Below are 20,525 nucleotides of genomic sequence, written 5' to 3'. Positions count from 1 at the left end.
ATTAGTATATACACAAAGCAAAGATATCAACATTCAAAAATCAAACCCCTTTAATAATCTTTGAACCTAGTTAAAATTTCAAAATGATGCAGGCTGATCTTTTCATTACTAGTAATTTGTTTTACTGTTGTTACTTCTAAGAAGTTATTTCCACCAAAGCTGTACTCTTCATTTCTAACATTATAAAAACACCATCTGGAGGGAAAACAGACTAATGCTGTGATTTCTGGGTTTTGATGCTGTGCTGCTCACCTCTCCCAGTCTCCTCATCCCACAACAACAACAACAGTGTACCTGTGCTTATCTACGCTACCCAGCCTAGCTTAGAGCCTGCGGGTACAAGTGCCTTCCTGGCCTCAGTCTCACGAGCTGCATGCTAAGTATTGGGAATTAAGTCAGTCAAATGATTTGCTTTAAAAACTATCTTCTTTTGACACTGTACCTTTTCTAAATAAAAAAAGGAAAGGATAAAATTTCATTTTGCATGTTAAGAAATCAGTGGCTCAAAAAAGGTTAAGTGATTCTTTGACCTAAACAGAATATATGTCTGCTGTAGTAATAGGACATTTGGGGACTACAGGAGTAAAAAGGTGAACAACCTGCTATTTTCACTCAGAACCAAAGACAATTAAAATTATGATAAGAAAAATAATATGGTATTTAAATTCTACAGCAAATGTCAAGAAAGACAGAAAAGCCAGGTATCAGAAGAAAAAGGCAGAGATCTACAGACAGAGTAAGACATAGGGACCTTATCAGCTAGTGTGTTAGACAGTCTTATGTCAACTTGGCATAAGCTAGAGTTATTTAAATGTCCCCATAAGATATAATTATAGGGCATTTTCTTATTAATGATTGATGGGGGAGGCCCAGCCCATGGTGGGTGGTGCTATCCCTGGGCTAGTGACACTAGGTTTTGTAAGAAAGCGAGCTGAGCAAGTCATGTGGAGTAGGCCAGTAAGCAGTACCCCTCCACGGCCTGCCTCTGTATCAGCTCCTGCCTCCAGGTCTCTTCCCTGTTTGAAATCCTGTCCTGACTGCTTTTGATGATGAACAGCGATATGAAAGTATAAACCAAGTAAGCCCTTCCCTCCCCCAACTTGTTTTTGGTCATGGTATTTCATCACAACAACAGTAACCCTAACTAGGATAGATGCAAGGAATCACCCTCCAGGTCTCTTGCCTGACAGGAGTGGCAAATACCTGCAATCCCAGCAGCATTAAGAAATGGGAGGAAGTAGGAAAAGGAGTTCAGGCCATATACAGCTGTACAGTAAGTATGAGGTCAGCCTTGGCCATACAGGGGTGTGTGTGTGCATGAAAAATAAAAAAGAGAAGGAGAAAAAGAATAAAAGGAAGAAAAGGACGAAAGGGGTATGTTTTAGGTTCCTCCCAATGTGTCATGTTCTGGCCTCTACGGCATTACGGCATCAATCAAACTCACATTGAGTCTTAACGATCAGAAGGAATTGGACAATCGTTTCTCTCAAAAGCCTGATACATGTGGCATAAACAACCCTACCACTATTGTGATATTACACCAACCTGAGGTATTCGTGTGTTTGAAGCTTCAACATAATTACCTACAGATTCCCACCATTGCTGCTCAAAAAAAGGGTAGTGGTGGTGGCCACAGAGGGTGATACATCCTAAAGGCCACAGATGACATAAACCAGAAAAAATGCATTATTTTTTTTGTTTGGCTTATATTAGGGAAAAACTAGCTTTGCCTACTACTCGATAGCCTGACTTTATAGATTCTTTTGAGAAAAGTGTTTCAGTGGTTAGCCCTGGTTGGCCTGGAACCTACAGAGGTCCATCTGTCTCCAGTGGGATTATAGGCAAGAGCAATTCTAAGAGCAAGATTTAGTTGAAAATATAGGAGGTTGTCATTATGGGCAACTGAGAAGAGAACAGCAAAGAAATGCTTGGGTCAATGAAGATGACATCATAGAAACCACAAACAGCATAGGAGTCAGAGTGGCAGGGGCACTCGAGGGGTGGAGTGGGGTCTGCCAAGGAGCACCATCTAAAATTGATTAGACATTCGAAGAAAACTATGGCCTCCTTCCGTTCCAGCAGGTTCCTCGTCATATGTGCTTGTGCCAATGACTTAACAGATTAAATAAATCTAAAATAACAGCAGTATGGAGGTAGGAAGATGGCTCAGTGCGTTAAGTGGGGGCTTGAGGGAAAAAGTGAGGACTTGAAATTGATTCACAACACCACATAAAAACTGGGCATGGCGGTGTACATCTATACTACAGTGCTGGAGGGATAGACAAAGATGGATACCCAAAACATGCTGGCCTTGCAGGCTAGGCCAATTGGTGAACAAATGAGAGACCCTTCCTGTGTTATTTAGTTTTTTGTCAACCTGAAACAAGTGAGGGTCATCAGACAAGGGGAAATATCAATTGAGAAAATTCCTATATCAGATTGGAATGTGGGCAAGACTATGGCACATTCTCTTTAGTAATGATTAATATGATTAATATGAGAGGGCCCAGCCCACTGTAGGCAGTCCTACCCCTAGGCTGGTAATCTTAGATTATATAAGAAAGCAAGCTGAGCAAACCACGGAGAACAAACCAGTAAGCAGTATTTCACCATGGTCTCTGCTTCAGTCTTTCCTCCAGGTTCTTGCCCTAACTTCCCTTCATGATGTAAACCATCTCTTCCCCAAGTTGCTTTTAGTTATGGTCTTTAACACAGCAATAAAAAAGTAACTAAAATACTGTCTCTATTTTTTAGAATGCTGGCGACTTTTCATTACTCATGTTGATATACAACTGTGTTACTTTGAATACTTTAAATCTGTGAGGGGGAATACTGGAAGATAAACTTAGGACCTTACACATATTAAGCATGTTGTCTTCAGCATACAATATTTGGAATCTTTACCAAGTTTTGTTAGCTGCAAAGGCAAATCAATTCTTCCTTAATATTTAAATGAGACAGGAAAAAAAAACTGTGGTGAAATAAAAATTTGGGAATCCCAAATCTACTTTTGCATTATTTCATAATACCAAAGTTGTAATTTTTATCCTATCACAAATCTTTACAAAACATATTCATAATTTATCATTTGTCATACAAACCTAGAATGAATATTAAACATACTTACTCTGACAAAGATTTATTTTAATCTATTTTGTGTATGAAAGTTCTGCTTATATGTATGATGTATGTATGATATATGTATGATTATATGAATGCAGTGCCTAAGGAGGCCAGGAGAGGACGTCACATTCCCTTGAAATGGAGTTACAGGTGGTTGTCAGTTGACATGTGGGCAATGGGAATAGAATTAAACCTAGGATCTCTGGAAATACAGTCAGTGCTCTTAACACTGTGACATCTCTCCAGCCCACACCTATTTTTAAATTTATTAGAAACATACTAGGTATGATGTATGCTTGTCATCCCAACACTCAGACGATGCAGAAGGATTCTGAGTTATAAAGCAAAATTGAGAGGGGAGAAGGGAAAGAGGAAGGAAATGCTATTTGTATTATTAATTTATACAGAATCAGAATGTTTTCATTAGTCTGCATCTCCAAACTGGCAAAGGAAAGCCAGTCATTTTGATAGAATGTTAAGGATCAAAACACTGGGCTATCAAGATGGACATAGCAGGGAAGGGTGCGCGCTGCACAAGCCTAGCAATCTGAGGCTGATCTACGGAGTTCAGCTAAAAATAAAAGGAATAAACAGTCTTCCAAGTCAGCCTTGGACCTCTACACATGCACTGTGGTTCACAGGTACTAATCCCTTCCCTATTTTAATAATTTTTTAATTAAAAAAAGAAAGAAATAAAAAAACATACCTGGGAGTAAAGGAACAAATTTATAAAAGAGTTCTATGGACTTGTGTCGACATTCTGTCTGGGGCCTTCCACAGTTAGCTAAAAGCCACTTGACTAGATCCAATAAACACAACGATGTCAACGGTGGAAACCCCCTATACAGAGAAAGCACGCCGTCATTAACACACTATCCAGCATTCTAAGTATTCCTAGGCAAGAATTTAGAAACCTGAGACTCAATTCTACCTGACATATGTAACAGGCATATTCATTTTTTAATGTTTTACCATCAGGATGTAATCAAGGTATCACAGATTAACTCATAGAAATCTTCCTGCCTCTACTTCCCTGGTGCTGGAATTATAGATGTTTGCCACCACACCTAGCTTCAGTTTAGTTTCAACATAAAAAATATGTTTTTGCAATGCCAGAAAGAGAGAGAACTCAATACTTTATACTGCAAGCAAATGCTCAGGCCCTCTTTTATTTCACTATGGGTAAAAAAAAGTTTAGATATGCTTAACAAAAAGAATCATGAATTTCATGTTCCCGTTCCAATGTGCTCTTTAAACAACAGAAACAAAAGCTCAAAGTTGTAGGATGTGAAGCAATGTTTCTTAGAAGCTCACCTTGTGAACTAGTTATAAATCTAAGTTCTTTGATCCTACCCTAGCCCAACTCAGAAATCTTGTAGATGAAGCCTGTACCACAATGTGTGTTTTAACTACACTTCCAATTAATTTCAATATATGTTAATGACCAAGAACCAATTGTGTAAAGTCATGCTACAACTTAGAAGAACCCAAAAGACTTAACTGTAGTAGTTTGTTTTTGTAGTTTCTTTACCAGTCTCTTTTACCTAAGGCTGGGCTTGAACTTTTGATCCTCTCCCTCCCAACTTCTGGGATTACAGGCATGAGCCTACCACTTTTCTTGATGACTTCTTTGAGACAGAGATGGGAAAGTAGGAAGAATGTGAACAGCCCTGGCTGACCTCAAACTTATGCTCCTCCTGCCTTAATTTCCAAGCAGTCAGGATTACTGTAAGCCACCATACCTGAAGGTGTCAATTTTAAAATGGGGAAAATGTAAATATCTGCTATATATAGGTTCAGAGTGGAGGGTACCAGTACAGACACCATGACTTCCCATATACTGTATAGAGGGCCAAAGCACTGTACCTCCATCCTGCCTGACAATGATTAGCCCTGAGGTAATCACTGGTCAATATTCAATCTGGCTTTGAACAACTTTCTCATTTTGATAATTCCAAGTCTCAATCCTCCTCATCATCGTCTTCCATTCTTTTTTTTCCTTTTATTCTTTTTTTTTTTTTTTTTTTTACTAGAACTGTAGTTGTCTAATAGAATAGAGTCTCAGTTTTACAGGATGAAAGAACTTTGGGAACTGGTTGCACAACACTGTGGCTATACATAACACTACAAGACTCTACATGCAAAAATGCTTAAAGTGATAAACTTTGTGCGCACTTCAGCACAGTTAAAAATAACAAATACATTAATCTCTACTCAGAACATCATTCAACGCCTGTATCACCTGAAATCCTGCGTAGTGGTAAGCAAAATGTACTTTGAAATCAGTGTTCACCTCTGTGTCTCACTTAGAAACTTACGTGAGCTTGAACAAGGTGCTCAATCTTCAAAGTCCATCTTAAATCTAAATATGCACTTTATCTTCCAGGTGACTATTAAGTAAAACGTTCCCTAAAGACTTCCTGGAAACGTTAACAAGTTTCCAGTGGCCAGGCTGTTTAAATTGTCACTACGTAGATCTCTAGCCTCAACAGGAGCTGGTAACTTGAGCACACTTCTGACATCTGAGTGTACACTTCTGCTTTGTTCATTTTGCTGGTGGACAGGTCTGTACAAACACTGGTGTGTGCAACCACATTCTACAGGGTTCTTATACTTCCAAATTTATTGTATGACAGTTCAAGGATATTCTAGTTAAATAATTATTTACCAAACTTGCATTCAAACTTAGCACAAGCAAAATGCAATGCCTTTCTCTGTTTCAAAACTTACTGTCAATTTGGACACCGATTCAAATTTTAATCAAATATCATCTTCCTTAAATCAGGTATTTTTACACTTAAAAGCTTTGAAATTTTGTTGGAAAGTTGACTGTTCATAACATACTTCTACACATTTCTTTTTTTTAATATTTATTTGTGTATTATGTATACAATGTTCTGTCTCTGTATATGCCTACAGGCCAGAAGAGGGCACCAGGCCTCATTTACAGATGGTTGTGAGCCACCATGTGGTTGCTGGGAATTGAACTCAGGATCTTTGGAAGAGCAGGCAATGCAATGCTCTTAACCACTGAGCCATCTCTCCAGCCCCCACTTCTACACATTTCTTCTTTACAAAGATAATTATCTTCTACACATCCATCTGACAACCTTTATCAGATGGAATTAGCTTTATGCTGGGTTCACGAGAGGAAAGGGAAACAGTATCACCTACTGTGGCAACCGTCGTTTTCTTGGTATGTTTAAAGAATCGTGCTTCTTTTCAATGATGCGTCTGAGGTGATCGATGGCATCACAGCACTGCTGAACTGTACCTGTATTTATATCCAGTACAAAAGATTTCAATGAAAACGTATAGCAGATTATCACTGACAACGTGCTATAAAACTAATGACCTAATTTTGTGACTACAAAGGTAATTTTACTATAGATTTAGTATTCTTCATCTCAGAACATGAAATTAAAATAAATGACTTACATTTCAAATCTTAAAATAAAACCCAGACTCATGGCTATAGGAAGGCATGGCACATGCATGCATACTATATTCATACATGCAAAAAGGAGTATCACAAACAAATAGGAACTACATGACCAACAGCCACAACAATCAAAACATAGCCTCACACGATAGACTAGACTGGAAGAAATCTCAGGGTGCCATAACTCAGTTCAGGCCAGAGCCAGTGCACATCACTTCAGAGCTATTACAACTTAATATGTAGCCACGCAGACTTAAGGACATTCCACAGATCTCTCTCTCTCTCTCTCTCTCTCTCTCTCTCTCTCTCTCTCTCTCTCTCTCTCTCTCTCTTTCTCTCTCTCGTGTGTGTGTGTGTGTGTGTGTGTATACATGCATGTTTTGTGTACTGGGTGTTAAAACCCACAGGCTGACCCAAAACATCAACTTAAAAACAAATAAAGTGGGGGCTGGAGAGAAGGCTCAGCAGTTAAGAACAGTTAAAAGTATTCTAGAAGACCCAAATTAAATTTCCAACACCCACATGGCAACTCATAACTGTCCATAACTCCTGTTATGGGGAGTCCAACACCCTTTTCCAAACACTATGGGCACAGGAACCCATATGGTCTACAGGCATATATGTAATCAAAATATCCATGTGTGTATGTATGTGTGTGTATATATGTGTGTATGTATATATATATATATATATATGTATACTTACATACACATGCATACATACACATACATAATTTTAAAACATTAATAAAAATTTTTTCTTAAAAAGTGAGATGGCCAATTATGAGTGAGTACATCCCATGTTCATCTTTTTGGGTCTGGGTTACCTCACTCAGGATAGTTTTTTCTATTTCCATCCATTTGCATGCAAAATTAGAGAAGTCATTGTTTTTGTACAGCAGAGTAGTACTCTAATGTGTATATATTCCACACTTTCTTCATCCATTCTTCCATTGAAGGACATCTAGGTTGTTTCCAGGTTTTGGCTATTACCAATAATGCTGCTATGAACATAGTTGAACAAATGCTTTTGTCATATGATTGGGCATCTCTTGGGTATATTCCCAAGAGTGGTATTGCTGGGTTCAGGGGTAGGTTGATCCCGAATTTCCTGAGAAACTGCCACACTGATTTCCAAAGTGGTTGCACAAGTTTGCATTCCCACCAGCTATGGATGAGGGTACCCCTTCCTCCACAACCTCTCCAGCAACGGCTATCATTGGTGTTTTTGATTTTAGCCATTCTGACAGGTGTAAGATGATATCTCAAAGTTGTTTTGATTTGCATTTCCCTGATCGCTAAGGAAATTGAGCATGACCTCAAGTGTCTTTTGGCCATTTGAACTTCCTCTGCTGAGAATTCTCTGTTCAGTTCAGTGCCCCATTTTTTAATTGGGTTAATTAGCATTTTAAAGTCTAGTTTCTCGAGTTCTTTATACATTTTGGAGATCAGACCTTTGTATGTTGCGGGGTTGGTGAAGATCTTCTCTCAGTCAGTAGGTTGGCTTTTTGTCTTAGTGACAGTGTCCTTTGCTTTACAGAAGCTTCTTAGTTTCAGTAGGTCCCATTTATTCAATGTTGCCCTTAATGTCTGTGCTGCTGAGATGAACATGGGATGTACTCACTCATAATTGGTTTCTAGCCATAAATAAAGGTCACTGAGTCTATAATTTATGATCCTAAAGAAGCTAAATAAGAAGGTGAACCCAAAGAAAAACATATAGTTATCCTCCTGGCTATGGGAAGTAGACAAGATTGCCGGGCAAAAAATTGGGATCTTGGGGGTGGGGTGGGATGGGGGTAAGGGGAGATGGGGAGAGAAAAGGGAGAAGGGGAGGATGGGGGGAACTTGGGGAAATGGGATGATTGGGGATAAAGGAAGGTTGGATAGGGGAACAGGGAAGCACATATCTTAGTTAAGGGAGCCACCTTAGGGTTGGCAAGAGACTTGAACCTAGAGTAGCTCCCAGGTGCCCAGGGCAATGTCCCCAGTTATTTCCTTGGGCAGCTGAGTATAGGGAACCTGAAATGACCCTATCCGTTAGCCATACTGATGAATATCTTGCATATCACCATAAAACCTTCATCTGGCGATGGATGGAGATAGAGACAGAGACCCACACTGGACCACCGGACTGAGCTCCCAAGGTCCCAATGAGGAGCAGAAGGAGGGAGAACATGAGCAAGGAAGTCAGGACCACGAGGGGTGCACCCACCCACTGAGACAGTGGGGCTGATCTACTGGGAGCTCACCAAGGCCAGCTGGACTGTGACTGAAAAAGCATGGGATAAAACCGGACTCTCTGAACATGGCGGACAATGAGGGCTGATGAGAAGCCAAGGACAATGGCATGGGGTTTTGATCCTACTTCATGTTCTGGCTTTGTGGGAGCCTGACCAGTTTGGATGTTCACCTTCCTAGACCTGGATGGAGGGGGGAGGACCTTGGACTTTCCACAGGGCAGGGAACCCTGACTGCTCTTTGGACTGGAGAGGGAGGGGGAGAGGAGTGGGAGGAGGGGGAGAGGGACGGGAGGAGGGGGAGGGAAATGGGAGGCTGGGAGGAGGCGGAAATTTTTTTTTCAATAGAAAAAACACACACACACAAGAAAAAAAAAGTGAGATGGCTATGTGGGTAAGGACATGTGCCACCAGACTTGGTCATCTGAGTTTTATTTCCAAGACCTATAGGGAAAAGATAAAAACAGGATTGCACAAGTTGTCATCTGACTTCCAGACCCACACATGGCACTCATGTGAGCTCAGGATTCTGAGTAGAAAAGACCCCAAAGCACTCAGGATCAGAATGCAGACAGAACAATAGGAAGACACATACCTAAGGACTTCTCATCTGCATGTGCCAAGGCCAGACTTTCCATGTATGTCACTAAGGCTTCAAATACAAACTGTTCTACCAAGGATGCTTCTTCCCTGCAAAACAAAGACCATTAGACCTCCCCTAAGAAAACAATACATGGGAAAAGACAAAAATCAATAGTAAGAAATGCAAACAACGCTTCTGAGTCAGAGTCTCACCCAATAGTCCAGGATGTGCTGGAACTCAGTGCTTAGATAGCACAGGCACTAAGTAAAGAAAGAGTGGTCTACTTGTTAGAAAAAAATCATTTTCTTGAAAATTAAGAATAAAATATTCAAATGTAAGCTAAGGCAAAGATTTTAAATGTCACTATTTTTGTCTACAATAAATTATCAGCATAAAGGGTAACAGCTTAACCTGTCTTTTTATGAAAGAAACAGAAACCAAGACTGAGTAAACAAACTACAGCATCAGACCATGAATTTTAAATCATTATAACTAGGATCAAATATATTTATATTAATCAAAATATGAGCGATTATAAACATATCATTAAATCCTATTATCACAAAAATCCATGCTTTGGGATTCAATGAACAAGATCTTGGAAAGAATTTTGTATAAATTGCTGGTTATGAAAGCATTTTCCTTGAAAAAGGTGTCAAGATGCTTGAAGGAAGGACCACCATTTTGGATTGAAGTAGAGGTAAGAGTCAGTGGCTGGCTGTTTTGCTTTTCTGACCTTCAGGTTGAACCCCAGTTTTTATTAATGGTGCTTCATCCTTGCCCTTTACAGTCATCAGGAACACAGATTATGAACTTTCACATGGTTTGTGCCAATAGCACAGACAACATCAACATGGCCTCCAGCATGTGATGTGGGATTCCCTTCTGTATGTTGTGATTACCACTGATTAATAAAGAGACTGCTGTGGGCTTATAGCAGGGCAGAACAGAGGTAGGATGGGGATGGTGGTGGTGGTAGGGAAACTAGACTGAATTCTGGGAGAAAGAAGGTGGAGTCAGAAGAAGCCATGTAGCCAGAGACAGATGCCGGAATGGAACCTGGCATGTAAGCCGCAGCTACGTGGTGATACACCGATGAATAGGACCCACAAAAAAAAAAAGAGAGAGAGAGACTGCTGAAGTTGTCTAAAAAATATGAGACAGTCCTTCAGGGTTCCTGCTTCATGAAAGAATCTGCCTGACATTCTGTAAGACACAGAAGAAAGTGACTGACAAACTGCTAATATAGGCAGAACTGTCTTTGAAATTTCCTGCCTCATGGAAAAGTCTGCTGGATATTATAGGCCTGTAGGCTGAAGATGGATACTCCAACAATACAGAAGAACTTTGGGTAACTGTCTGAGCAGTGAGACGCCTCTGTCAATTCTAGAGTTTTAGAAGTTGCTTACAATGCACTTCCTGTTTACTTAGGTAATATTATATCCTTCTGGAGTCTTTAATGGAGTTGAAGAATATATAGTTATAGTTTTCCTTAGTTATGATAAAAGATAAAGTTTATATAAATATTGTAACTGTAATTCTTGCTTGATACCTGTTTTGTTATATGTAATTTTATTATGTTATAATTAAAACCTTCCTTTTCATTTAGACAGAAAAGGGGAGGTGATGTGGGATTCCCCTCTGTATGCTGTGATTACCATTGATTAATGAAGAAACTGCTTTGAGCCTATAGCAGGGACCTAAACTGAATTCTGGGAGAAAGAAGGTGGAGTCAGGAGAAGCCATGTAGTTCAGCAGCAACATGTTCCCTGTCCACCAGAGCCTTCTTCCATACCTGTTACTACTGCCGCATCTCTAGTTCCTCCTCCCTCCACTATGCACTTATTGCTCTGTTCCTCCATCTTTCCTACCTCTCCATTGATTATTTGTTCATCTTGGTGACACTGGAAACTGCAGTATGTCACAGAGTGTTTGCGTGTGTGTGTGTGTGTGTGTGTGTGTGTGTGTGTGTGTGTGTGTGTGTGTGTGTGTATTTGCCCAAACATCTTTTTATACAACTAGTTTTTGGTCTGGTTCAAGTTTCTAGACTGGAAATAAATACTGGACTGTTGTGGAGATTCATCTCCCATATCTTACTATTGACCAGAACCAGGGCAATTGGGGGCAGGTTCAGTGTAAATTCCAAACTGTCATCTCCCTCACCCTTGATGAGGCTGCCCCAAGGCTTCTAGGCATGACCTTTGTGCTTGTAGCCTGTGGGCAGTGCCCTGCCCACACTTTCTTTCTCCTAGCAGGACGAGCTGGAAGAGTTGCAACCACTTGGCAGCTCCATGCTGGGGGCTGGCCCTGTTTCTGTGGGACTTCCAGGCTGCCGCACATCTCCCTGTTATCGTTGGTGCCAGCAACACTGTGACTCATTCCACCATCTTTCTTTCCAATTTCATGAGTCTACTTTGTACAACATCTTCCCATTACTACCTGTATATATTTTAAGTTGTTCAGAGCTCCGCGGTGGGTGCTGGAGGCTGTCACCACCTTTGTTTTTTTTCTCCCTAGGTCTATATTTCTAAGTAAAACTATGAAGTGAAGAAGGAAAGAAGTAATGTAAAATTTGAGGGGAATAACTACTTTTGTAGGGCAAGTTTCTAGACTACAGGTGTTGCTACATACACAGCCTATAAAACTTCAATCAATGACAACCTAAATTCAAGAGTAACCTATGATTCAGTTAATCCTCCCCTCGGTGTTCACATGTCTCTCTGGAAAACTGCAGGGCAAACTGATAGCCAGAATGAAAGTGCCTTTACACGCCCTTCTGGGGAAAGTGTGTCACTTCTAGGTCCTCAAGACCTCTAACTCAGACACTCTTAGGATCCCTGCTCTGCCCTTTGAATAGACCAGTCTGCAAAATAAAGTAGTCCTCTTTTCTCCATGAGAGGAATCTAGAAGGCCTGTGAATCTCTGCCATCATAGTCATTGCTCTTTTCTTCAGAAACTCTAAGGTTAGTAGACTTTTGATGCTCTGGACTGAGTAGCCTATTTCTCAACTAGGACGATGGGTATGTAGCAATTTGGTTTATCAATATCACTCTATAAACATTATATATTTTATATATTCTTTTATACATACGTCTTCACATTTAAAAATAAATAAATAACAAACTTCAAGCACTAGTTAATTCTTATGTAAATACACCATGTGGATTCCCATCTCTTCATCCATCTTCTATTATTGTCTCCTCTGTATCCCAGTAGCCATTTTCTAGAAATAGCTACGCTGATCATCAAAGTCAGAAGCCCACTGTAAGATGACATAGTAGTCTACTATTAGAGATCATTATTTAACGTGATTTATTTCATTCATAAACCTTTACATTTATCTATCTGAGTATCTTTCTCAAATGCAGCCCTCATGAAGAGTTGTAATTTTACATTTGCAGTATTTAGAGCAGTGACTGGCATATAATAATATTCTTTCTTTTTTTCCACAGTTCTCTTCTGAATATCACTCATTTTTCTCAATGTCTTTCTTGAACTTTTGGAGTGTTCTCTCTGCCTTGGTCTTTAGACAAAACCCTTAGGAAGAGTTTGTGCACTCCCTTAAGTCCTGATACTCCATATCATTAGTGATGATACCCATTTTTCTACCTTAATAGACAAAACCTGTTCAGCATCTTATTACTCTCAAAAATGTCTAAGAGTACCAAAGTTCTTCACGACTTCATACTGCCAGCAGGCTTATGAGGTGGTAGAGAGTCTTGGTACTCTACCACCTTTTAATCTGAAAGAATTTGGTTGATTCTTATTCATTCTTTATGGTCCATCTCTGAGAAGTTTTCACTAACTTACTCACCACACAAACATTCTCTATGCTTCAAAGAATCGTGCACATGTGTCTCTCATTGCATTCTCAAAACATATTTGCAAGCACGTCTCTGTAGTCCCTAAGATTCTTGAAAGCACACCATGTATCACATATTTATGCAATAATCGCAGGACATAAAATACATGGACTTCAGCCAGGGCTACACAATGAAACCCTGTCCTGAAAAACCGAAAAAGCCAACCAACCAAGCAACCAATCAATCAATCAACCATGGACTTAAACATCAGGGCACTTTTCAAAATCACATTAAAGGTTTCCAGGGCAGTCTTACACATCTTTCCTCGATACAAAGCGTACACACCTGAACTCCTTGTAGATGTGATTAAAAGCAAGTGCTGCGCCGAGCCTCTTGAAGGCATTAGGATGGAGTGCAAGGCTGTAGAGACGCTTGAAAAGTGACTTGCTGTTTACTGGGCTCTTCTCTTGCTGCTGAGGTGTTGTCTGCTTAATGGACCATTTGAGGAATTCTCGAATACAGCATCCACAAAAATCTCTTAAAGTACTGTCAACAGGGTCCACAATACCATCCTTAATCAAGATAGAGACAGCTTCATTGTATTTATTCTTATACCCATAGAATTATTGAAGGTAGTTCTGTGTGAGTATATATGCCAGCATTCAGGAGGCTAAGGCAAGAATACTATGAGTTTGAAGCTAACCTGTGATACAGAGTAAGTTCCAGACCAGCCTGGACTAAGAGCCTAAACTATAAACCATAACTTAAAAAAAAAATCATTCAGTAACTCTTCACTGCCCATAACTGGAATATGATCTAAGTGACTCTGAAAATAAAGTTTTGTGATTATACTGATTGCCCTGAACAAACAGGATATTCTACACAGCAAGAGTCTTCATCAATATGCCACATTTCTTCTTCACTGGTGTTCTTCTTGTCAATTTCCATGGTTTTGCTGGGTCCAATTGAATAGAAATGTTGTACAGATGCAAAATAGAACCAGTACGGAAGAACAAAGAATTAAAGGATGCCCAGACAAGCTCACTAGGTATTTCACTGGAACTTTTGTTATTGTATTTATTTACTTATTTTAATTTTTAAAATTTAATTTAAATTTTTTTCTTTATTTTTCGAGGTAGGGTTTCTCTGAATAGTTCTGGCTATCCCAGAATTCACTTTGTGGACCAGACTGGCCTTGAACTTGGAGATCTGCCTGCCTCTGCCTTCACAAGTACTGAGATTAAAGGTATGCACCACAGGGGCCAGGCTAATTATTTGAAGGTTTTTTTTGATTTTCGAGATGGGGTTTCTCTGTAGCTTTTGGTTCCTATCCTGGAACTAGCTCTTGTAGACCAGGCTGGCCTTGAACTCACAGAGATCCGCCTGCCTCTGCCTCCCGAGTGCTGGGATTAAAGGCGTGCGCCACCATCGCCCGGCTTTTATTTGAAGTTTTTTAAAGTAGGGTCTGTGTAGCCTAGGCTTGTATGGAACTGCTATGTCACTGGCTAGCATCACACTCACATCTTCCTATCTCTACCTCCTAAGTGTTACAATTATAAACGTGATTCAAATGTGAACATATAGCTCTATCTCCCCAAAATGGATAACTTGAACACACATAAAATAATACTTAAAGGAATCAAAGTTATCTCTATAAGTTCAAAATTAAAATATTCATCCAAAACCACAACAGCCTATCTCCCTGAACCCGTGGCCAGTGAACCAGGCGCTAATGACGCCTCATGAAGAGTATGATAGAAAAGGTAGACTGTGAACTCCACACCCTTTAGCGGAATCTGAATGTAAGAGAAAATTAAATAAATTAAAAATTACCTTTTCTCTTGAATTAAATACTGTACCATGGATTAAGAACAAACAGACAATACAACAACAACAAAACTGAACTACTGTTATTGATAAAGAGCATTTTTACCGCTTATTCCCACAACATACACGGCACACTCTCTCTCTTATGCCCTTTAGCAAAGCTATCATTATTTAACATAAATATATAGCCACTCAGAAAGCAGAATAAAAATACATGTTAACTTAGTTATGGATATTAAGACTATCACTAATGGCTAGGCAGTGGTGGCACACGCCTTTAATCCCAGCAGTCAGGCAGGCAGAGGCAGGCGGATCTCTGTGTGTTCGAGGCCAGCCTGGTCTACAGAGTGAGTTCCAGGAAAGCCAGGGCTGATACACAAAGAAACCCTGTCTTGAAAAACAAAACAAAACAAAAAGAGTATCATGAAAATAAATATGATGCTGTGTCCAAAAAAGATAACAATTTAGAAAAAGGCTTTATTTTGGTTTGTTGACAAGGAACTTTTCCTAAAGATCTGAATGTACACTAAATTTCACAGTCAATTGGAATGGTAAGTTAAGGACCAAATACTACTTACCAGTATGGCTTCTAGTAAGGCAACAGTATCCTGACTTTCAAATTTCTTATTGTTGGTAAACCAGTGAATCAGCTGCATAACAAGCGGTTCATAGAGCTGCCTCGTCACCTGAGGAGACAATTTCTAATGCAGTTACATCCTTCAAGAGGGCGAATGTACACCGAAAAGTAAGCATTTAAATGGCACTGAAAATGTACACTTTACATGGCACTTTTAATACGGCAAGATGGAGCAAAGCTATCATCATTCAATTAAGTTTCTTTTTCTAGTTCAGATTCACGGTGAACAGAGTCTAAGGGTCCAGGAAAAGAAAATATGCACACTAAATCTCATTGTTCATCTCACTAGGAGAGCAATTTAAGATACGGTTAGTATAACTTGTGTTCTATAGGGTTTAGCTGGATGAGTCTGCCTGGCCCTCCAATTCATGCGCCCTCTTTAAAGTCTGAGATCTGGGATCACAGGAGTACACAACCATGCCCAGCTTGAGATCATATTCTCCAGGTAGTTTTGCAACTGTCTAGACGCTAATCATGCACTTACCTGATCCACATCGCATGCAAGTTGAAGCAGCACAGGAAACGTGTGCTTGTAGAGCTGGTACATGGGAGGCCAGCCCTGACCTTCAGGCATCTGAGAGGCTCTTCCCAACATAAACATGACCATGCTGTGTAACAGTTCACAAGCTGCCACCTAAAGGGACCAATTTCAACAAAGCTTGACTAGGACTGAAAAGGGAATATTTTGAAATCTTCAGCCATTTAAGAGGAAAAATTTATACTGTGGGTAAATACTATATACTCCAGATTAAAAACTGTAAATAGTAGTTTTTATATCAAATAAATGCTTCTGTTCACTTTAGTCTTTATACAAGAGTTAAGAACTGAAATTTAAAAATTCAGACTCTGAAGGTGATACATTCATGAGAAATATATTTCACACAGTTTAGAACTATACACCCTGGCTTCAATTGTAAATATCACTTTAGTAAGTACACTTGGGAAGCACATTAAAAGTTTACAAGTTAGTGGTAACATTTGAGGCTATTTGTTTCCAGTCTCCCAGGTTACGAAGATAATCGAACTCCTACCGAGTTTCATCTTTAAACATACTTTGCATTGTATTTTCTATTACAAAGAACTTTTGGTATATAAAAGCTTTGCCAGGTTGTTATTACTTTCATTGATCAGTGACATCCACTTCTGAAAAATCTGGAAAGTAATGACACTAGAATTGCTAAAATATAGTATCTGTTTCTTGACCAACACATACATGTTTTTAAAGCAACACACTCTGAAGAAAATGAATGATAGAAGAAATACTTTTGTCTGTCGGTCACTAGCAGAAAGAGCTAGTTCAGTGACCCGAGGCAGGAAGACATCCAGATAGATCACAGGCTTCATCTCTCTGAAAGGAACTGCAAAGCTGAGTCTCTTCTCGCTGTCCCACGCCACACACTTCTTCATTCTCTCTCCTGAAGCAGCTGATGGGAGAGGGTAGAAGAGAGCCGTTCAGTCCAGAGCTTCCCCCACAGCTCAGGAGCTGAAGCAGGGTACGTCTAAAGCATTCTGTCTTTCCTCTATTCTGCTCCAGATACGAAAGAATATTAAAACCACTGATGGCTCTTATTTCTAAATTTAACTTACTAAAACCATTATTCAATAGGAATATCCAAATTTAGTCAAAGCTACTTAAAGTATATAACATAAAATAAGTACAATTAAAAAAAAAGTCTCCTCTTTGCCAGGTGTGGTGGAATATGTCTTTAATTTGCCAGGTGTGGTGGAATATGTCTTTAATTTGCTAGGTGTGGTGGAATATGTCTTTAATTCCAGCACTTGGAAAGCAGAAGCGGGTGGGGGGGGGTGTCTCTGAGTTCCAGGCCAGCTGAGACTACCTAAGACCTTTTCTTTTCTTTTCATTTCCTTTTTTTTATTTTTATTTTTTTTATTTTTTTGGTTTTTCGAGACAGGGTTTCTCTGCAGCTTTGGAGCCTGTCCTGGAACTAGCTCTTGTAGACCAGGCCGGCCTTGAACTCACAGAGATCCGCCTGCCTCTTCCTCCCGAGTGCTGGGATTAAAGGCGTGTGCCACCACCGCCCGGCCCTAAGACCTTTTCTTAAAAAATAAAATAAAACTCTTTTAAAGGGACTAGGGAGATAGTTCAGTGGATAAAGTATTTTCCATATAAACATGAGAACCAGAGTTCAGACTGCAAGCCTATATGTAAATATCGTGTGAACATTGGTAGTCTTCCTATAATCCCAATACTGAGATAGATACCTGGAGCAAGCTGGCCAGTTAGACTAGATGTACAGGCGAGTCCTTCATTTACCTGAGACCCCACCTCAAAGAGTGAGGTGGAGAATGATCAAGAAAGACCCTGACATGGGCCTCAGGCCTCCACATACCATGTGCCACCAACATTTCCTCTGGAAAATCCTTTCCAAGTACGGTTCTAATTTCCTAAGTAGCTAAAAGTCTCCAGTTAACACTGAACTTCAAAAGTAAAATCAGCTGAGTTTTTAATAATACAAAAACACTCTAAAATATTCACATATTAAAATGTCAAGTTCAGCACTGGAGAGGGGGCTCGGTTGTTAAGAACAGCACTTGTCACTCTTGCAGAGGACCTGTGTTTGGTTCCCAGCACCCACCTGACGCCTCACAACCATTTGTAACTCCAGTTCCAGGGTATCAGATGCCTTCTTCTGATCCCCATGGACATCAGGCATGAATGTGATACATATACATCCTCCACTCAGGCAAAATATGAAAAATAAATAAATTCTTTTAAAAAGTAAAAAAATGAGGATATTAAATTTAACCTTCTCTCATGGTGGCTACTGTTGGTGGGGGCTGTCCTCACCTAAGGCCAGAAGGTGGTGTCTGCAAAGATTAAAAAGTCTTTGAAAGCTCAGCATGGTTACGCAGTCCTCGATTCTAGGAATCAAGAGGTAGAGAAGCAGGAGGTCTTTGAGAGTTTGAGCCTGTCTAGTCTATATAGCATGGCCCAGGCCAGCTAGTTAGGCAGGGGTTCATGGGTCACTCTTCTCAAAAAGAGAAAGAAAAGACATATAAAAGAGAAAGTATGTGCTGTACTCTGAGTATAATTTCATATTCTGAATATGACCAGACAGGGCAAATTAAACCTGATCAGTTTAGAGGAAATCTGAACTAGAAGAGTATGCTATGGTAGTCCAATGTGGTGTGCACTACCACAGTAGCAACAACACTGGCTTGAGCAGTGGGAAATGCTGTGAACACTGGCTATCACGACCGGTGACTCTGAAATCACCAGAAGCGTGCCTGGAGAGGCTGCCGACAGGTACACAGGCAGCTAGTCAACTCTCAGTACAAGTGTATCTACAGGGTTATTTTAGGGAAAAGCTTACCTGTTACAAGATTTTTGTTTATTTGTCCTCCTAGAGATCCCAGAATTTGTACTACTCTAATTCTTATTTCTTCTAAAGATAGCGCTTCATCCTGGAAAAAAAATGTACAAAATATGTATATTATACTTATATGATAAATCAGTTTAAAAATTAAAGGGAAGAGGAAAGAATATCTCTTGTTAATGTCTTCTAATAGCTAATTAAATCCTACCCAGTCGTACTACAATGTTACTGAGAATCCATTAAAGAAGTTGTATCTCTTTTTGTTTTGCAGATGGCAGTCCAGCCGGGCGGTGGTGGCGCACGCCTTTAATCCCAGCACTCGGGAGGCAGAGACAGGCGGATCTCTGTGAGTTCGAGACCAGCCTGGTCTACAAAGGGAGTTCCAGGACAGGCTCCAAAACCACAGAGAAACCCTGTCTCGAAAAACCAAAAAAAAAAAAAAAATGCAGATGGCAGTCCAGCATAAGGCCAGCAGCGCCAATGTTTGTGGAAGACTCTTTAGACGCTACAAAGAGTACCAAGAACTCCCGAAGATCTTTGGTTTATATGGGTCACACTCTTTTTTTTTTTAATATTTATTTATTTATTATGTATACAATATTCTTTCTGCGTTGTGCCTGAAGGCCAGAAGAGGGCACCAGACCTCATTACAGATGGTTGTGAGCCACCACGCGGTTGCTGGGAATTGAACTCAGGACCTTTGGAAGAATTGAACTCAGGACCTTTGGAAGAGCAGGCAATACTCTTAACCTCTGAGCCATCTCTCCAGCCCCTATGGGTCACACTCTTAAATACTGCATTAGAAATTAAAATTTTAAAACAGGTATCATTTAAAAAAAACACTACCCCAACATTATGTTAAAAACAACGTACTTTTATGAAAATTAGTCTTCAAAACCCTCCAAAGAGTGAGCCTGCTTTACACTAGTGCAGAGGGCTTTTGTTTTATTCACAGAAATCACAGAGCTCACAAGTCGTGTCTCTCTCCTCCTGCTGCCTGCTGATCCAGATGTAGAACTCTCAGCTATTTCCACAGCACCATGTCTGCCTGTGTGCTACCATTCTCCCTATCATGACGAAAATGGACTCACTCTGAATTGAAACTTTCTTTTATTGTAAGAGTTGCTGTGGTTATGGTGTCTCTTCACAGCAACAGAGCTGTGACAGAAGGTGGTACCAGGGAGTGTCTTAAGGGAAAGCAAAGACAAAGGATTTCTTACTGGTGAAATATTTGTTGTCCTTTTCAGATGTTTCAATACATTTTTATTAAATCCCTTCTGGGCAGCTCGAGAAAGTGCTGATACTTCCCAATGGCTCTTGGTTTCATCTAAGGGAGTAAACAACAACAAGATCTTAAGATCACTCGTACTACATTGTGAAATAGAAACATTAAGGTCTTGGTTATTTAAAATATGATTTCAAAACTTAAACTTTAGAACAAGGGCTGGAGTGATGACTTAGCAGCTAAGAGCACTGGCTGCTCTTCCAGAGATCCTGAGTTCAATTCCCAGCAACCAATGGTGGCTCAAAACC

The 20,525-nt window shown here is 39.9% G+C and overlaps 1 protein-coding gene across 3 annotated transcripts in view; it reads right to left on the bottom strand.

Annotated features, from left to right (window-relative positions):
• The window catches only part of Prkdc (protein kinase, DNA-activated, catalytic subunit), a 170,654-nt gene that overhangs the window by 118,770 nt on the left and 31,359 nt on the right, over positions 1-20,525 (bottom strand). For all 3 annotated transcript variants that reach the window (XM_075970668.1, XM_075970658.1, XM_075970648.1), the window contains exons 22-30: positions 20,213-20,319; positions 18,990-19,080; positions 16,918-17,078; positions 16,139-16,288; positions 15,596-15,703; positions 13,536-13,762; positions 9,400-9,494; positions 6,298-6,397; positions 3,830-3,963 (exon numbers count right to left, since the gene is read on the bottom strand). In XM_075970668.1, the coding sequence (XP_075826783.1) occupies positions 3,830-3,963; positions 6,298-6,397; positions 9,400-9,494; positions 13,536-13,762; positions 15,596-15,703; positions 16,139-16,288; positions 16,918-17,078; positions 18,990-19,080; positions 20,213-20,319 (1,173 nt within the window). The remainder of the gene's footprint in view (positions 1-3,829; positions 3,964-6,297; positions 6,398-9,399; positions 9,495-13,535; positions 13,763-15,595; positions 15,704-16,138; positions 16,289-16,917; positions 17,079-18,989; positions 19,081-20,212; positions 20,320-20,525) is intronic.

The sequence above is a fragment of the Microtus pennsylvanicus genome, chromosome 1 (genome assembly GCF_037038515.1).
Source record: "Microtus pennsylvanicus isolate mMicPen1 chromosome 1, mMicPen1.hap1, whole genome shotgun sequence".
Taxonomy (NCBI): domain Eukaryota; kingdom Metazoa; phylum Chordata; class Mammalia; order Rodentia; family Cricetidae; genus Microtus; species Microtus pennsylvanicus.
Note: the sequence above shows the minus strand (reverse complement) of the source record. Positions and strands in the feature narration are given on the sequence as shown.